At 34.1% G+C, this 12,680-nt stretch overlaps 2 protein-coding genes across 3 annotated transcripts; one reads left to right on the forward strand and one right to left on the reverse strand.

Moving 5' to 3' along the window:
• Positions 1-7,055: 7,055 nt before the first annotated feature.
• On the forward strand, positions 7,056-9,787 carry LOC128186783 (putative nuclease HARBI1). Of its 2 annotated transcripts, XM_052856674.1 has the most exons (6): positions 7,065-7,649; positions 8,329-8,441; positions 8,653-8,764; positions 8,888-9,077; positions 9,301-9,498; positions 9,669-9,787. In XM_052856674.1, the coding sequence occupies exons 1-5, from the start codon at positions 7,229-7,231 to the stop codon at positions 9,494-9,496; spliced, it is 1,032 nt and encodes a 343-aa protein (XP_052712634.1). In that variant the 5' UTR covers positions 7,065-7,228; the 3' UTR covers positions 9,497-9,498; positions 9,669-9,787. The 2 variants fall into 2 exon arrangements, 1 of the variants encoding a protein (XP_052712634.1); XR_008243979.1 differs by lacking the exon at positions 8,888-9,077 and having other exon boundaries at positions 7,056-7,649.
• A 608-nt stretch (positions 9,788-10,395) lies between these two features.
• Positions 10,396-12,001, reverse strand: LOC128186784 (uncharacterized). Its single transcript, XM_052856675.1, has 4 exons — positions 11,617-12,001; positions 10,914-10,978; positions 10,686-10,832; positions 10,396-10,572 (listed from the first exon to the last, which is right to left on the reverse strand). The coding sequence occupies exons 1-4, from the start codon at positions 11,874-11,876 to the stop codon at positions 10,421-10,423; spliced, it is 624 nt and encodes a 207-aa protein (XP_052712635.1). The 5' UTR covers positions 11,877-12,001; the 3' UTR covers positions 10,396-10,420.
• Between the last annotated feature and the right edge of the window lie 679 nt (positions 12,002-12,680).

Consider the following 12,680-nt stretch of genomic DNA (forward strand, 5'->3'; position numbering starts at 1 on the left):
TTTGTAACTAAAATTTCTAGCCTAATAATACACATGGAAAATCTGGCCTGTTTTTCCGTGAATGTCTATTGTTGCTTTCAACGCATTGAAAGAGATGTCGTGAATGTCTATTGTTGCTTTCAATGCATTGAAAGAGATGTCGTCAAGAAAGATTTTTGTTTCCTTATAGTACGTGTACTTAGGGACGTCTATACGTCCTTGATGTAAAATAAAGACAGATTTTCGTTACTATAACAGGAGCGAATTGTTTATACAAAATTTATATAATCTTTTTGGTAACAATTTTACAATAAATTTGTATGATCATTATCTTTAAGTAAAAGCGTAATGATTATAAGATATAAACTTTTGAAACAATAACCAAAGCACATTGTTAAAAGAAATCTATGTAAGTACAAGTAAGTTGTAAATTAAGGCAATCATAAAACTGCACTGACTTTATTAACTCTGGGATGATACTTAAGGCACTATCAATGCATAAATTTACATTGAATTACACTTGTCCTTTTTTTCTTCTTTTTTTTGGGAAGAAAATTTTTACGCCATGTTATAACAGATAACTTAAAGGAATGCAATTTCATATGCCTCGGGTTATAATGCTCAACATTCTTTTAGCAGAGCGAAATAGCTCTTTCTACATGAGTTTTTGTAGTTTAAAAAACTGTGATATTTAAGATCTTAAACCCCCAAATTTTTCCCCACGGATCATAATTTGAATATTGTACTCTTCTATCTAAACTAAAAACCGAAAAGAAGTCCAATATTTCTAAACGATAGGAGATGGAAAGAAGTTGGCGCTTACAATTTTGTATTATCATTACATGAGGTATTTATTTCCTTAATGGCTTAGTTTATAATTATAAAAAAAATAAAGATGCAAGGGCCCTTTTGATAATTAATATTTGTATTTAGCTTGTATAAAACGGAAGTAAAAAATCAGAAAGTTCAAAAGAGCTCGAGGACATACATGCACGGGAGATCTAAACGAATGCGATAAATATTTAATTTGATCTTAATACATATGTTTTTTGAATTTATTCATCAGTTTTCAAAATAATATCCTTGACGAAACTTTGGCGAGAATAATAAAAAATAAAGACCAGACTTTTGTTGTTATAGCAACTAAAATGTCTTCCGTTTCTTACGTATTGCATGTATCTGTAAAATATTGCATTTCTCCAGTAAAAGGAAAATGGATACAATATATTTTGTAAGGGAATTTTCCAGTAGTTATTTCTTATAATACAAAAAGTCAGGGTTTTTTTTACATCCTTTGACGACCGGAAGTTACGCCGATCAAACAGAACCTGGTTAACATAATATCTTAAATTATTGTTCTGTCTTTCCTCAGAGTTTGACTGTTCAAGTTTTTGTCAGTTTTGAGAACTCGTTGAGAATAGGTTTTTGTCTCGGGACTGGGAACGGGAAAAAGGAAGTTATTAAATAAAAAGAATTTTTAGTATATTTGTTATTTAGTATATTTGTTCATCAGACTGAATGAAATGTGTAAAGAAAAAACTAAGCGTATTGAAAACTTCATTTGTTTGAACGCTTCCGGAGAAAACGGAAGTAAAAGACGACACAATGAAACCTGTTTAACACATCTCTGATCAAATTTAAAGAAAGCTACCTTAGATATTTGAGATGTCACGTCGGAAGTAGAATTCTTTTACTTAATTAACCAAGTGTAGATGATCTACTGTATTTTCATAACCGAAATGTTACTTCCATTCTTAATAACAAAATATCTAAAAATTAATTCTTAGAGTACTTCATGTGACGACCGAAATCAACCAAAATAGTTTTAATACATTTACACAGTCTAAGAGATCTAATATGTTTTACGGTGCGACCGTTGGGGCGAGCGCAGCATGTGATCAAACAATGAATTATGATAAATTAATAAAAATAAAATTAAAAACGTAAATAAATTTGATTGCAATATAAAATAAAACATACCTATTTTTTCAGTAAATTTACATTATTCATAGTTCATATGTATTTATTTATTTATAAGCAGAACAATAGTTCAATCTCGGATACAATGTTGTTAAATAATAAAATATATAAATGTTCATTGCACTCTATGTCCTCTGTTATAGTTATTGTAACGTACATCAGTTCATCCCCCTTTTTGCAGAATACATTTTTTCTTAAACTGAAAATAAAGAACTGAACTGCTAAAGAGCTGAAGGATTAGAATTTTCATGGTTTTGAGAAATATCCTTTTTTTCTTTTTGCTTGTAAAGATTTTTTGGATGAGGCTGCCATCCACCAACCCATCCCCCTTTAAAAAAACGATGCTACATGTACGTTCCTTGAAATTAAAGTTACCGTAATTATAGTGAATAAAATAAATGTTAGCATTCATTCAAATGAGTTTAAGTTACAACTCTTTCCTATATCTGAAGAAATGTCCGCATTCTAAAGCTTTCGAAGATTTTGAGAGAATTTTCAGCAGATTTACAATAACTTCAGTTAAAAGTAAGTTCCCCTTATTGTGACGTCAAAGTTAACGTTGGTTAAGTGTCGTCTGACTCTTTAAAACTCCCCTGAGAAATAAAAGTACGCGAAGTATACTGTTTTAATTACTTAAAAAGCACGATGTTCTTAAAATTACACATCTTACATGCTTCTCAAAAGTTTTACTTTGATTCTCGCGAGAACGAGAGGTTGAAAACCATTAGTTCTATGAATTGTGGGTCAAAATTTACTGACGCCGAAAAATCTACCGGATCAATGTGTAAACCTTTGTGACGTCACTCGATTAATTTTGATTGAGTGTGTACTGAGGTGAACTTTAGAGTGTGTACTGAGGTGAACATTGATTGTATGTCGTATACATCGTTATTGTTTTTATTGTCTTGCTGGCTCTCATGAGAGTGTGAAGTGATAAAAATTGCCATGATTACATGGAACTACTGGGACGATTAACACAATGCATTACTGGTCCGATTTACCGACGCCAAAAAAATCCATTGAATGAATGTGCAACTAGTCCGAATTTTCTATTCACACACGCCTTGCCGGTAGAGCTTGCTGCGCGTCGGCGAGCTGCGCTCGCTATCACCCCACAAAATTAAAGATGTCTCGGGGTTTTCAGTTCGAGATCTCATGGGAAGAAAAAGAATTGCCTCGGAACCGGAAACCAACGAACGGAAGGTTTTAACGAAAATAAAAGTTTGTAATTCTTGTACATTTACCAAGTATATATTATTTTTTATCAGGCTAACTAAACAATCAAAGGACAACCAGCTTATCTAAGACTTAAATTTGTGAAAACCGGAAGTGACGTTTAACAAAATGTAACTTAACACATGTTCAACCAAATGTCAATCAACCCCAAAAGTCTTAATCACTTACATTTTCTGGGTTCTCGCAGGAAAAATAATTGAAAAAAAGAAACCTACCTAAGATATTTGATATATATCCAGAAGTTATTATTTTTCTGTTCAAATAAAATTTTGTAGATGACATAATTATACATGTAAGGTTAAATAATGATATATTCATTTCACGTAGAAGAGAAAACTTAAGAAAATGGATTTTTTGAAGTACATCCACTGAGAACAGGAAGTAACGACGAATCAAACAAAATTTTAAACACATTTACATACACAGTCTATCATTCCACAAAGTTTGAATGTTCAAGTGTTTACGTTTCTTTGGTCTCGATGGAACAATTTTTTTTTTCTGTTGGTACAGGAAACGGACAACCGGATATAAACCGTTTTATGAGATGTCGAAAGAACAAGGATTTTTTATCTCGAGACCGGAAGCGGATGAACGGAAGTGTTCAATGAAAACTAAATGTTGCATTTTGTAAACATTTGCCGTTAGTACTTGTTTGTGTATCAGTTGGAGTAAAACAGTAAAATAATATTTCAAACAAATATTTAAACTTATCTGATTTGTTTGAACCCTTTCATTGCGGACCGGAGGTGGCGGTCGACAAAATGAAATAAGTTAAACCAATCTTCAATGAAATGTATCATACACAACAGTTTTTGGTCTTGATCTGTTATAGTTTCTGTGGTCTCGCCGGAACAAAATTTGATAAAAGAAACCAATCTAAGATAATTGAGATATCTCATTTTTTCTTAAATCATTCGATAGATATAAATACATCTGGGTTCAGACGATGTTCATTCAATAATATGAAAAAATTCCAAGATATCTAAGAGTAAAAAGTCAACGGGGATTTCCATTGCTAAGGAGATGAAGCAGCCCCGATGATAACGTTGAAAAATTGTGCGAGGTATTCCGAGTGACTTCCGAATTGCGAAAAGATGTCAACATTCCCAATTATAAATCTCTGTAGGAAATCTGTTTTCGTTCCTGTGAATTTTAACGAGGGAAAAATGATAAAGTGTGAATGAAGTTATCCCTTTCATCGATTTCATTTGCATTTTTTTCACAGTCAGGTATGTGTATTTTTATTAAAATTCTTCCAAATGTGCGGCATAAATATCTAAACAAGAGGCCAATTGGCCTTAACGGTCACCTGAGTAGCATATATCCAATACACAAACTTGTCATGGAGTCTCATATATACATCTAATTAATTAGGATTCATACTGGAGTAGAAAAATTATAAATTTGTAATGGCAACCCGATTAATTCAAAAAGAACTGTGAAACCTATAATTTTGGTGAAAAACTAAAAGATCTGGTCTACAAAATAATGAATTCAGTTTTCCTTTCAGATGTGTGGGAGTAAAGAAGATAATTTTTAACGTTATATGCATTAACATCTATACATCCATTTTGGCCCTGCCCTAGAGTCAAAACCCATACCCCAGGGGACATGAAAATTAGAATTTCAGTAGAGGACTTCCTGGTAAACATAATGATTACATGTAGTCGGTTTTTTTATACATATGTGTGAGAATAGAGAGGAAGATTTTTAAACATTATATGCATTAACACTTTATTGCCATATTGCCCCCCCCCCCCCCCCCCCATGTCCTGAACCCCTGACTCAGGGGCCATGAATTTCACAATTTAGGTAAAAGAGATTGTGGATATCATAACCATGTATTCAGTTTTTTGCCCACATGTGTGGGAGTAGAAAAGAAGATTTTTTAAGATTTAAATCATTTTTACTATATGGCCATATTGGCCCCACCCTAGAGCCTGAACCCCTGACCCAGGGGTCATGAATTTCACAATTTACGAAGAGGGCTTCATGGACATCATAATCATGCATTTAGTTTTTAACAAATATATATGGGAGTAGAGAAGAAGATTTTCTAAGATTTAATGCATATTTACAATTTGGCCATATCGGCCCCACCCTAGAGCCTGAAATCCTGACCGAGGGGTCATGAATTTCACAATTAAGGTAGAGGGCTTCATGGACATCACAACCATGCATTTAGTTTTTAACAAATATATATGGGAGTAGAGAAGAAGATTTTCTAAGATTTAATACATTTTTACTATATGGCCATATTGGCCCCACCCTAGAGCCTGAACCCCTGACCCAGGGGTCATGAATTTCACAATTTACGAAGAGGGCGTCATGGACATCATAATCATGCATTTAGTTTTTAACAAATATATATGATAGTAGAAAGAAGATTTTCTAAGATTTAATACATTTTTACTATTTGGCCATATTGGCCCCACCCTAGAGCCTGAACCCCTGACCCAGGGGTCATGAATTCCACAATTTAGGAAAAGGGCTTCATGGACATCATAATCATGCATTTAGTTTTTAACAAATATATATGGTAGTAGAGAAAAAGATTTTCTAAGATTTAATACATTTTTACTATATGGCCATATTGGCCCCACCCTAGAGCCAGAACCCCTGACCCAGGGGCCATAAATTTCACGATTTTGGTAGAGGGCCTCATGGACATCATAACCATGCATTCAGTTTTTTCCCTCACCTGTGTGGAAGTAGAGAAGAAGATTTTTGAAAATTTGGCTTTTTTTGCATATTTGGCCCCGCCCGTGGCACCCCAGGGGTGGTAGAGCCATAAATTTCATAATTTAGATTCTTCTTACCATAGAAATGCTTCACACCAAAAATGGTAACGATTGGTCGGGTAGTTTTCAAGAAGTACTTAAAAATGTAAAATTGTTAACGCACAACGCACGACACACGGACGAAGACCAATTGCAATAGGTCACCTGAGTGACTCAGGTGACCTAAAAAAGACTATAATGGATGAACATAATTTGATCACAAAGGAATTTAAGATTATCAAAATTTCAAGCGAAAAGTGGTGGAAGCAAAAACCCGGGACGAGGTATCGTCGGTGATCCTAAATTCGTTACGATCCGAGAGTCGTGTCCCTTTTGTTTTCTTCGCGTATCTCGCGAGATTTGATTCGAGGCTGTGCATTCCGTAAGAAAAAATTTGCTACGATATGTGACGTCACTTCTTACTGTATAGAGCAGCTGATAATGTGATCAAATAGGTAATATTTTTTATTTTGATTTTTATCTTCCACTTTTTGGTTAAATTACTTATTCCCAAGTAAAGTTACTGATGAAAATAATCAAATACACGTCTAAACCTAAGAATATAACAGCGGTTTCTCCTTTGTTGACATCCAGTCAATGAAAGTCATGTGATCTGATTGGAATGTTCAAGGCCAAACAAGGATGATTTTAAGTTACGAGAAGTAAAGTTCCTTATAGCATTTTAATGTTGTCATTGTGTCATTTTTGGGCTAATCTCGTATCCAAAAAGAAGCAATACAGATTTTCTTTCCCAACAGATATCACAATATATACAAAATGGTTAAGGAACATAAAGTTTAAGTGAAAAAGGCATCAATAATATTTAAAGTACTAGATAATACTCTTGAAGAGAGAGTTTTGCAAAAGGTTGACCCAGAGACTGCAGTTTTAGGAAAGAGTCCAGTGTTATATTGTTTTACTGTTTATTACATTGTTCAATTTGTTTTTATATATTTTTTTTCAAAATAAGCTATATTGTGCAATTCATTAATATTATCACTATTGTCCATTATAAACGAATGTTTAGATTGCTTTGGCCTTATAGTTTTGTATATATCTGAAGTCAGGCCCCGCCGTCACCAACATCCCTCAACTCAATACTCAGCCTCAACTCTGAGGTTTTCCCTCAAATTTATTCCCTCACCCTCAAGTCGCCGTCACCACTCAAAATTGAGGGATAATCTTGAGGAAATCCTCAAATATTTAAGTATACATTCATAGCAACCTTAAGTTCTTCCTCACGCAAATCCAACATGGCGCACAGACGTAGCAGACGACGTAGACTGCAGCGGTATTGGAATAGACCGTCCAAAAGGGTGATTCGGGACCGTCTGAACCCCTTAGAAGCGTATACTGACGACGAGCTTTTTGAGCGTTATCGATTTAGACAGGTGTCGGTAGTGTATCTTCTATATTTAATAGGTGGTACCTTATTAGAAAGCACTAGAAACAATGCCTTACCCCCGATGTTGCAGCTGTTTGTTTGTCTTCGCTTCTTTGCGACAGGCGCTTATCACAAACTCATAGGTGATAGTTTGAATGTATCAGAGTCCACCGTCGGCAGATGTTGCAGATCGATAACTGAGGCCATCCTCCTTGTTCGAAAACAATTTATTGTTTTTCCGAGAGATGATGAAGCCCGGAAAACAAAGCAAGAATTCATCAAAATTGCCGGTATGTTATCAGTCGTATTGTTTTGTTTTCTACTTTCTCTTTTAAAAAAGGATAACTCGTGCTTTGATTTTTGTAAAGAAAAAAATTGGGGAAGTTGTTCATCAAATTTCATATTTCAGAAAATGAAATTAAAAGTAGTTACGTGAGATTTTGTCATTTTAAATTATATTTTATGGATGAGGTTCTTGCGTCGTCCCACAAATTTTTCCCTTGGGATATTTTTAAGGTTATTGTTTTGTTTTGAACATATTTAATTGATTAAACGAAAGAATCAGAAATAAGTTCTAACAATGATACACACATCTTCTGTTTGACCACGTAAACTGAACGGATTATTTATAATATTACGTTTACAAAGATCATAGTTTAATACACAGTTATGTCTCAGCTTTGTATGAATAATGTTGTTACACCGTTTACCAAAAGAAAAATCAATAGAAAGTTTCGTCACTTTAGGCATGTGTTTGCGAAACAAATTGATCGAGGTGGCTGTTCTGGCTTCTAAATTTGGTGTATTCCACTGATTGACAGCATTGGGTACAATTTCATTTCATTTGTCGCCAACCACGATATATACAATAACCTATCACCCCCCCCCCCCCTCCCCACGCACATGCATCCCATGAACTTTGTGCTTTAAGTGTGTCATATTCTTTACCATTCTAATATTTTTACACAGGATTCCCGAACACACTTGGCTGTGTCGATGGCACATTTATTAGAATCCTGGCTCCAACTGAAAACGAACCGGATTTTGTAAATAGAAAGGGGTTTCATTCTTTAAATGTACAGGTCCGTTTTTTTTTTATTATTTTTTTCTTTTTCAGTATTTCAAATCACATTAAATGCTTGAAGAAATTTTGAAGAAAAGAACTGAAAAATATATTCAACACCCATACCAACATCTCTGCAATTAATTAATTTTGTAGTGTTATAATATGCAATAAATCAGCAACATGTCGGTCCCCTTATATAATTGGGGTTGAATTTTATTTTTGAATAGATGGTTTGTGATGCCAAATTTAAATTCACAAGCGTCTGTGCCAGCTGGCCAGGGAGTGTCCATGATAGTAGGATCTGGCGAGAGTCCTCCCTTTGTCGACAGTTTGAAAGAGGTAAAAAATATAGTTTAAAAAAATGAGATCCAGTTGTCATTTGATAGAGGAAATAAATATATATTGAAAGCATTAAAACAATGATGATGAGTTTGTATTTTATAAAACTTGTTGTACGTTTAGGTGAACACAATGGAATTTTGTTGGGCGATTCAGGATACCCCTGCAAGCGATTTTTAATGACGCCTTATCTTAATCCACAAACAAACGCTCATCAAAGATTCAATGCTTCCCTATGCAGAACGAGGGTGCTCATTGAGCAAAGTTTCGGCATTCTGAAACGGAGGTTTTCCTGTCTTCAAGGAATTCTGAGGCAAAAAAGTTTATTAAATTAACATAAAATACATTAACTTCTAAATAACCACGATTGTTGTCTCAAAAGAATAGTCCTACATTGTTTGTTGAAACCATATAATTGACATTTGTTCCTCGATCAAATAATATTGACGGCCGTTCATTTGGGGAGTAACATAATCACTTTTGTCCTTAATTCAGGTCAATATCTGTATAATTACATGTAAATTAAAATATTTTAGAACGACTCCTGATCAAGCAGTGGGATACGTCGTCGCCTGTGTCATCCTGCATAACCTTGGCATTCAAACTGGTGATGTGATGGATAGAGTAGACCAGCCAATGGACGCATTTGACGAGACCGCCCACCAAGTTGCGTGCAATTCTCCAGAGGGAAGTCACTTGCGAGATTATATCGCACAGACGTATTTTGGTTAAAGGTTCGTACATTGGAATATGCACCCGCATATATATATATTATAAAATTCATAACACACCAGAAATCCCTCGAGTGTAGTTTTATCGAAAAGTAAATGTGTACATATTCCACTAAATGATTAAAACAACAATTCTTGTATTTAATTTATATTTCTTTTTTCTTCTATTTCAGTTCATTTTGAAAATTTGGAGATACAAGTGAAAACGTGGTTTATTTGAAGAAATAAATAGATGTGTTATATTCAATATTCCCCCAATCTCGTGTTTGTGATCTATTTAAAAGGACATGGTCACGATTATGGTCAAAATGTATTTTTCCGCATAATATCTATTTCTTTTTTTATAATTCAACATTTAAAACATCTTAGCATTCAAACTGTAAGCAAAAACATGATCTAAGCTTTGTTTACAAGCTATGTTTCTCGCTTATAGCTCTACGACTGACAATCAAATATGGGTAAGTTGCATTACTGGAAAGCATCACCAATAATTATACGTAAACAATTTATATAAAATAAAATTTGACAAAATCGTGACCATATCACTTCAATTTTCAAAGGTAGTTGGTCATTTACATAAAGGGTCTAAAATGAATTCCGGAAATTCAGAACTTAATTTACACAACAGATAAGACTTCTTAATTTCTAATAATTCGGCCTCAATTTGAAATTTCTTTTCCTCCCTTTCTAATTTTTTCTGCTCTTGTTGAAGTTTACTTATTTCTTGGCTGAGCTTTTCGTTTTCAAGTTTTAGGTTTTTTATTTCCAATTCTTCTATGACTTCACGTGTTGCCATCTTCCTCTTCTTTTCTTTAGGCCGTTCATCTAATTATTGAAATATGGACAAATTTGCAAATACACATATACTTATAAAATAAGAATTATTAAAGTTGTATTGCAGTTTTCCACTTCGGTATTTACCCGTTTACTTGTAACAAAAATATATAGGTATCTCGCCCATCTTCCTGTTTGAAGATAATCCAAATGTCTTGCTAGCTGAAGATTCAGAAGAAGCTGAAGCATCACCAGTGCACGTGGTCTCATTACCAGCCAGCGATTGGACAGATGACGTTGGTTCTAAAAAATTATGTATTCTGTCGGATTTTTTTCAGAATGACAATGCAAGAACGTTAATATGAATTTTACTTTGACAATGTTCTACCTATAATAAATATGATATTTTTCATTACCATCGGAATCAATGCCCCCGACCAATCCAACAATATTGGGTCGTGTGTCCATTGCTTGGTACAGGGCTTCCTCCGCTTGCGTAAGGGGCGCCGTTGGTGGACCTCCCCCTGTCTTTGGTCGGCGTAAGCCATCAATTTTCTCTTTCGCTAAAATTTATGTAAATTATCAACACAGTTTTGCTTTTAAAATAATTTACAAAGTCTTTAACTTTAAATGCCAATATATACCTCTTTGTTTGATGTTGTCATACTTTTTGTAGATGGAATCAGATGTTCTGTCATTTTTAAATTGTCTAAATAAAATATAAAAAAAAAAAGAAGAAGAAAATAAACAATACATTTTGTGATACGCAAACATTTGGAATATCGCATTTTTCTATTCTATTCGTTTTTTTAAATTGATAATTTATGAATCTAAACAAAATCTTTACATTACTTTAAGATCTATATTTCAGAAAGAAAATACTGGTATTGTGTGTTTTATATGTTAAGTCAAATTTAATCCAAAGAGAGGAGCGTAGATACGTAGATATTATTTATATTTTTGCTGTCTGGAATCGTGTAACGATAATATGCATGCATATATGCGTGCGGTGTGTACATATCATATATAGTATGTCAGTGTAATAATATCAGAGTGTGTTTATGATTTAAGATGTGTTATAACAATTTAATTAAGTATAAGGAATGCATTTTTATAAACTGTACGCTTTTTCTTTAATTAAAAGTAGAGCACACGGCCAGTTATTATAATTAGATCTTTAATCCGCTCCTAATAGATCGCTACACTAATAATATCAGACTGGAATATACTGGGGTTAAATTTGTGTATACACCTACTAAGGGAGGTTACAATATGTGCACAAAGGGAATCGTCTGGTCAAAACAACCGACAAGTAAGTGAAATACAGATAGATATCATAATACTTACAAGTTCAAAGTGTCTGCTATGGAATTCCAGGTCTCTTCTTTTATTTTCCCGTGCTTTCCCTTGATCCCCGCCCCTTTCATTTTCCCAAACAACCGATCTTCAAATTTCATTACCTCTTCTATTAGAATTATCTCCTCTTCACTTGTCCAATTAGCCCCCCGTTTCCTTTTCCCCGCTGTTATTAACCCAAGTATATCTTTTTCAGCCATTTTACAAAGAAATAACAAACAGACGACAGATATTTTATTGCGTACAAACATTACGTAAAAATTCCGCGAAAATGCGCGATATTATTAATGTAACAACTCAACTGAGTTGAGGGAAAAAAATACACCTTAACTGAGGTGATCCTCAGCGCAATTGGTGAAAGTGATTTGAGGAAAACCTCAGTTAAGGAAACCTTAAGGACTTGAGTTGAGTACTGAGGTTGAGGGAGAGGAAAGTTTGGTGACGGCGGGGCCAGGACTCTAGGATCAGGTTTCAAAATAGCCGGCTCTGCTGGTGCTTAAACTGCTCACTTATCTATTTATTAAATATATAATAACGAAAAGTCTAAATGGCCACGTACTTTAGGTATGTTATAAATAATTTAGTATCACAATTTTCAATAGGTGATTAAAGTGGCAGATATTCTTAGGGTAACGACTCATGGACCTCCGAGGATACAATCTGCATGAAACTTTTTTTTTCAAAATTGTGAAATTCATGGTTTTAGGTCTGGGGCTTAGGCCCTTTGGCAAGGCCAATATGGCTATCCATTTTAAAAATGTATTAAATGCTAGAAAGATCTACGTCTATGTGAGGAAAAAAGCGTAAAACAAATTAAATATTTTTAAATTCATGATTCTTTAGTCAGAAATTCATGTCTTAGGCCGAGGACAATATGTCCATAAAGTGAAAATGCATTAAACGTTAGAAAATCTTTTTTTTTTTTCAATCCCCCCCCCCCAAATCTACATTTTAGAAAAAAATGCAGTTTTCATGTAAAACGTTATGAGGCCCTCTACCAAAACTGATACTCATGATTCCTTTTCTAGGGGTTTAAGCCCTAGAGCAGGGTCAAT

This window comes from Crassostrea angulata, chromosome 6 (assembly GCF_025612915.1).
Source record: "Crassostrea angulata isolate pt1a10 chromosome 6, ASM2561291v2, whole genome shotgun sequence".
NCBI classification, from domain to species: domain Eukaryota; kingdom Metazoa; phylum Mollusca; class Bivalvia; order Ostreida; family Ostreidae; genus Magallana; species Magallana angulata.

Excerpts from the sequence above, each read along its gene's own strand:
- LOC128186783 (XM_052856674.1), top strand. The coding sequence starts at position 7,229 with ATGGCGCACAGACGTAGCAGACGACGTAGACTGCAGCGGTATTGGAAT. Across the intron at positions 8,765-8,887 it reads TTGTCGACAGTTTGAAAGAG|GTGAACACAATGGAATTTTG; the intron begins GTAAAAAATATA and ends TTGTACGTTTAG. Across the intron at positions 9,078-9,300 it reads TGTCTTCAAGGAATTCTGAG|AACGACTCCTGATCAAGCAG; the intron begins GCAAAAAAGTTT and ends AAAATATTTTAG.
- LOC128186784 (XM_052856675.1), bottom strand. The coding sequence starts at position 11,876 with ATGTTTGTACGCAATAAAATATCTGTCGTCTGTTTGTTATTTCTTTGT. Across the intron at positions 10,979-11,616 it reads ATAGCAGACACTTTGAACTT|ACAATTTAAAAATGACAGAA; the intron begins GTAAGTATTATG and ends TATTTTATTTAG. Across the intron at positions 10,573-10,685 it reads CGGGGGCATTGATTCCGATG|AACCAACGTCATCTGTCCAA; the intron begins GTAATGAAAAAT and ends ATAATTTTTTAG.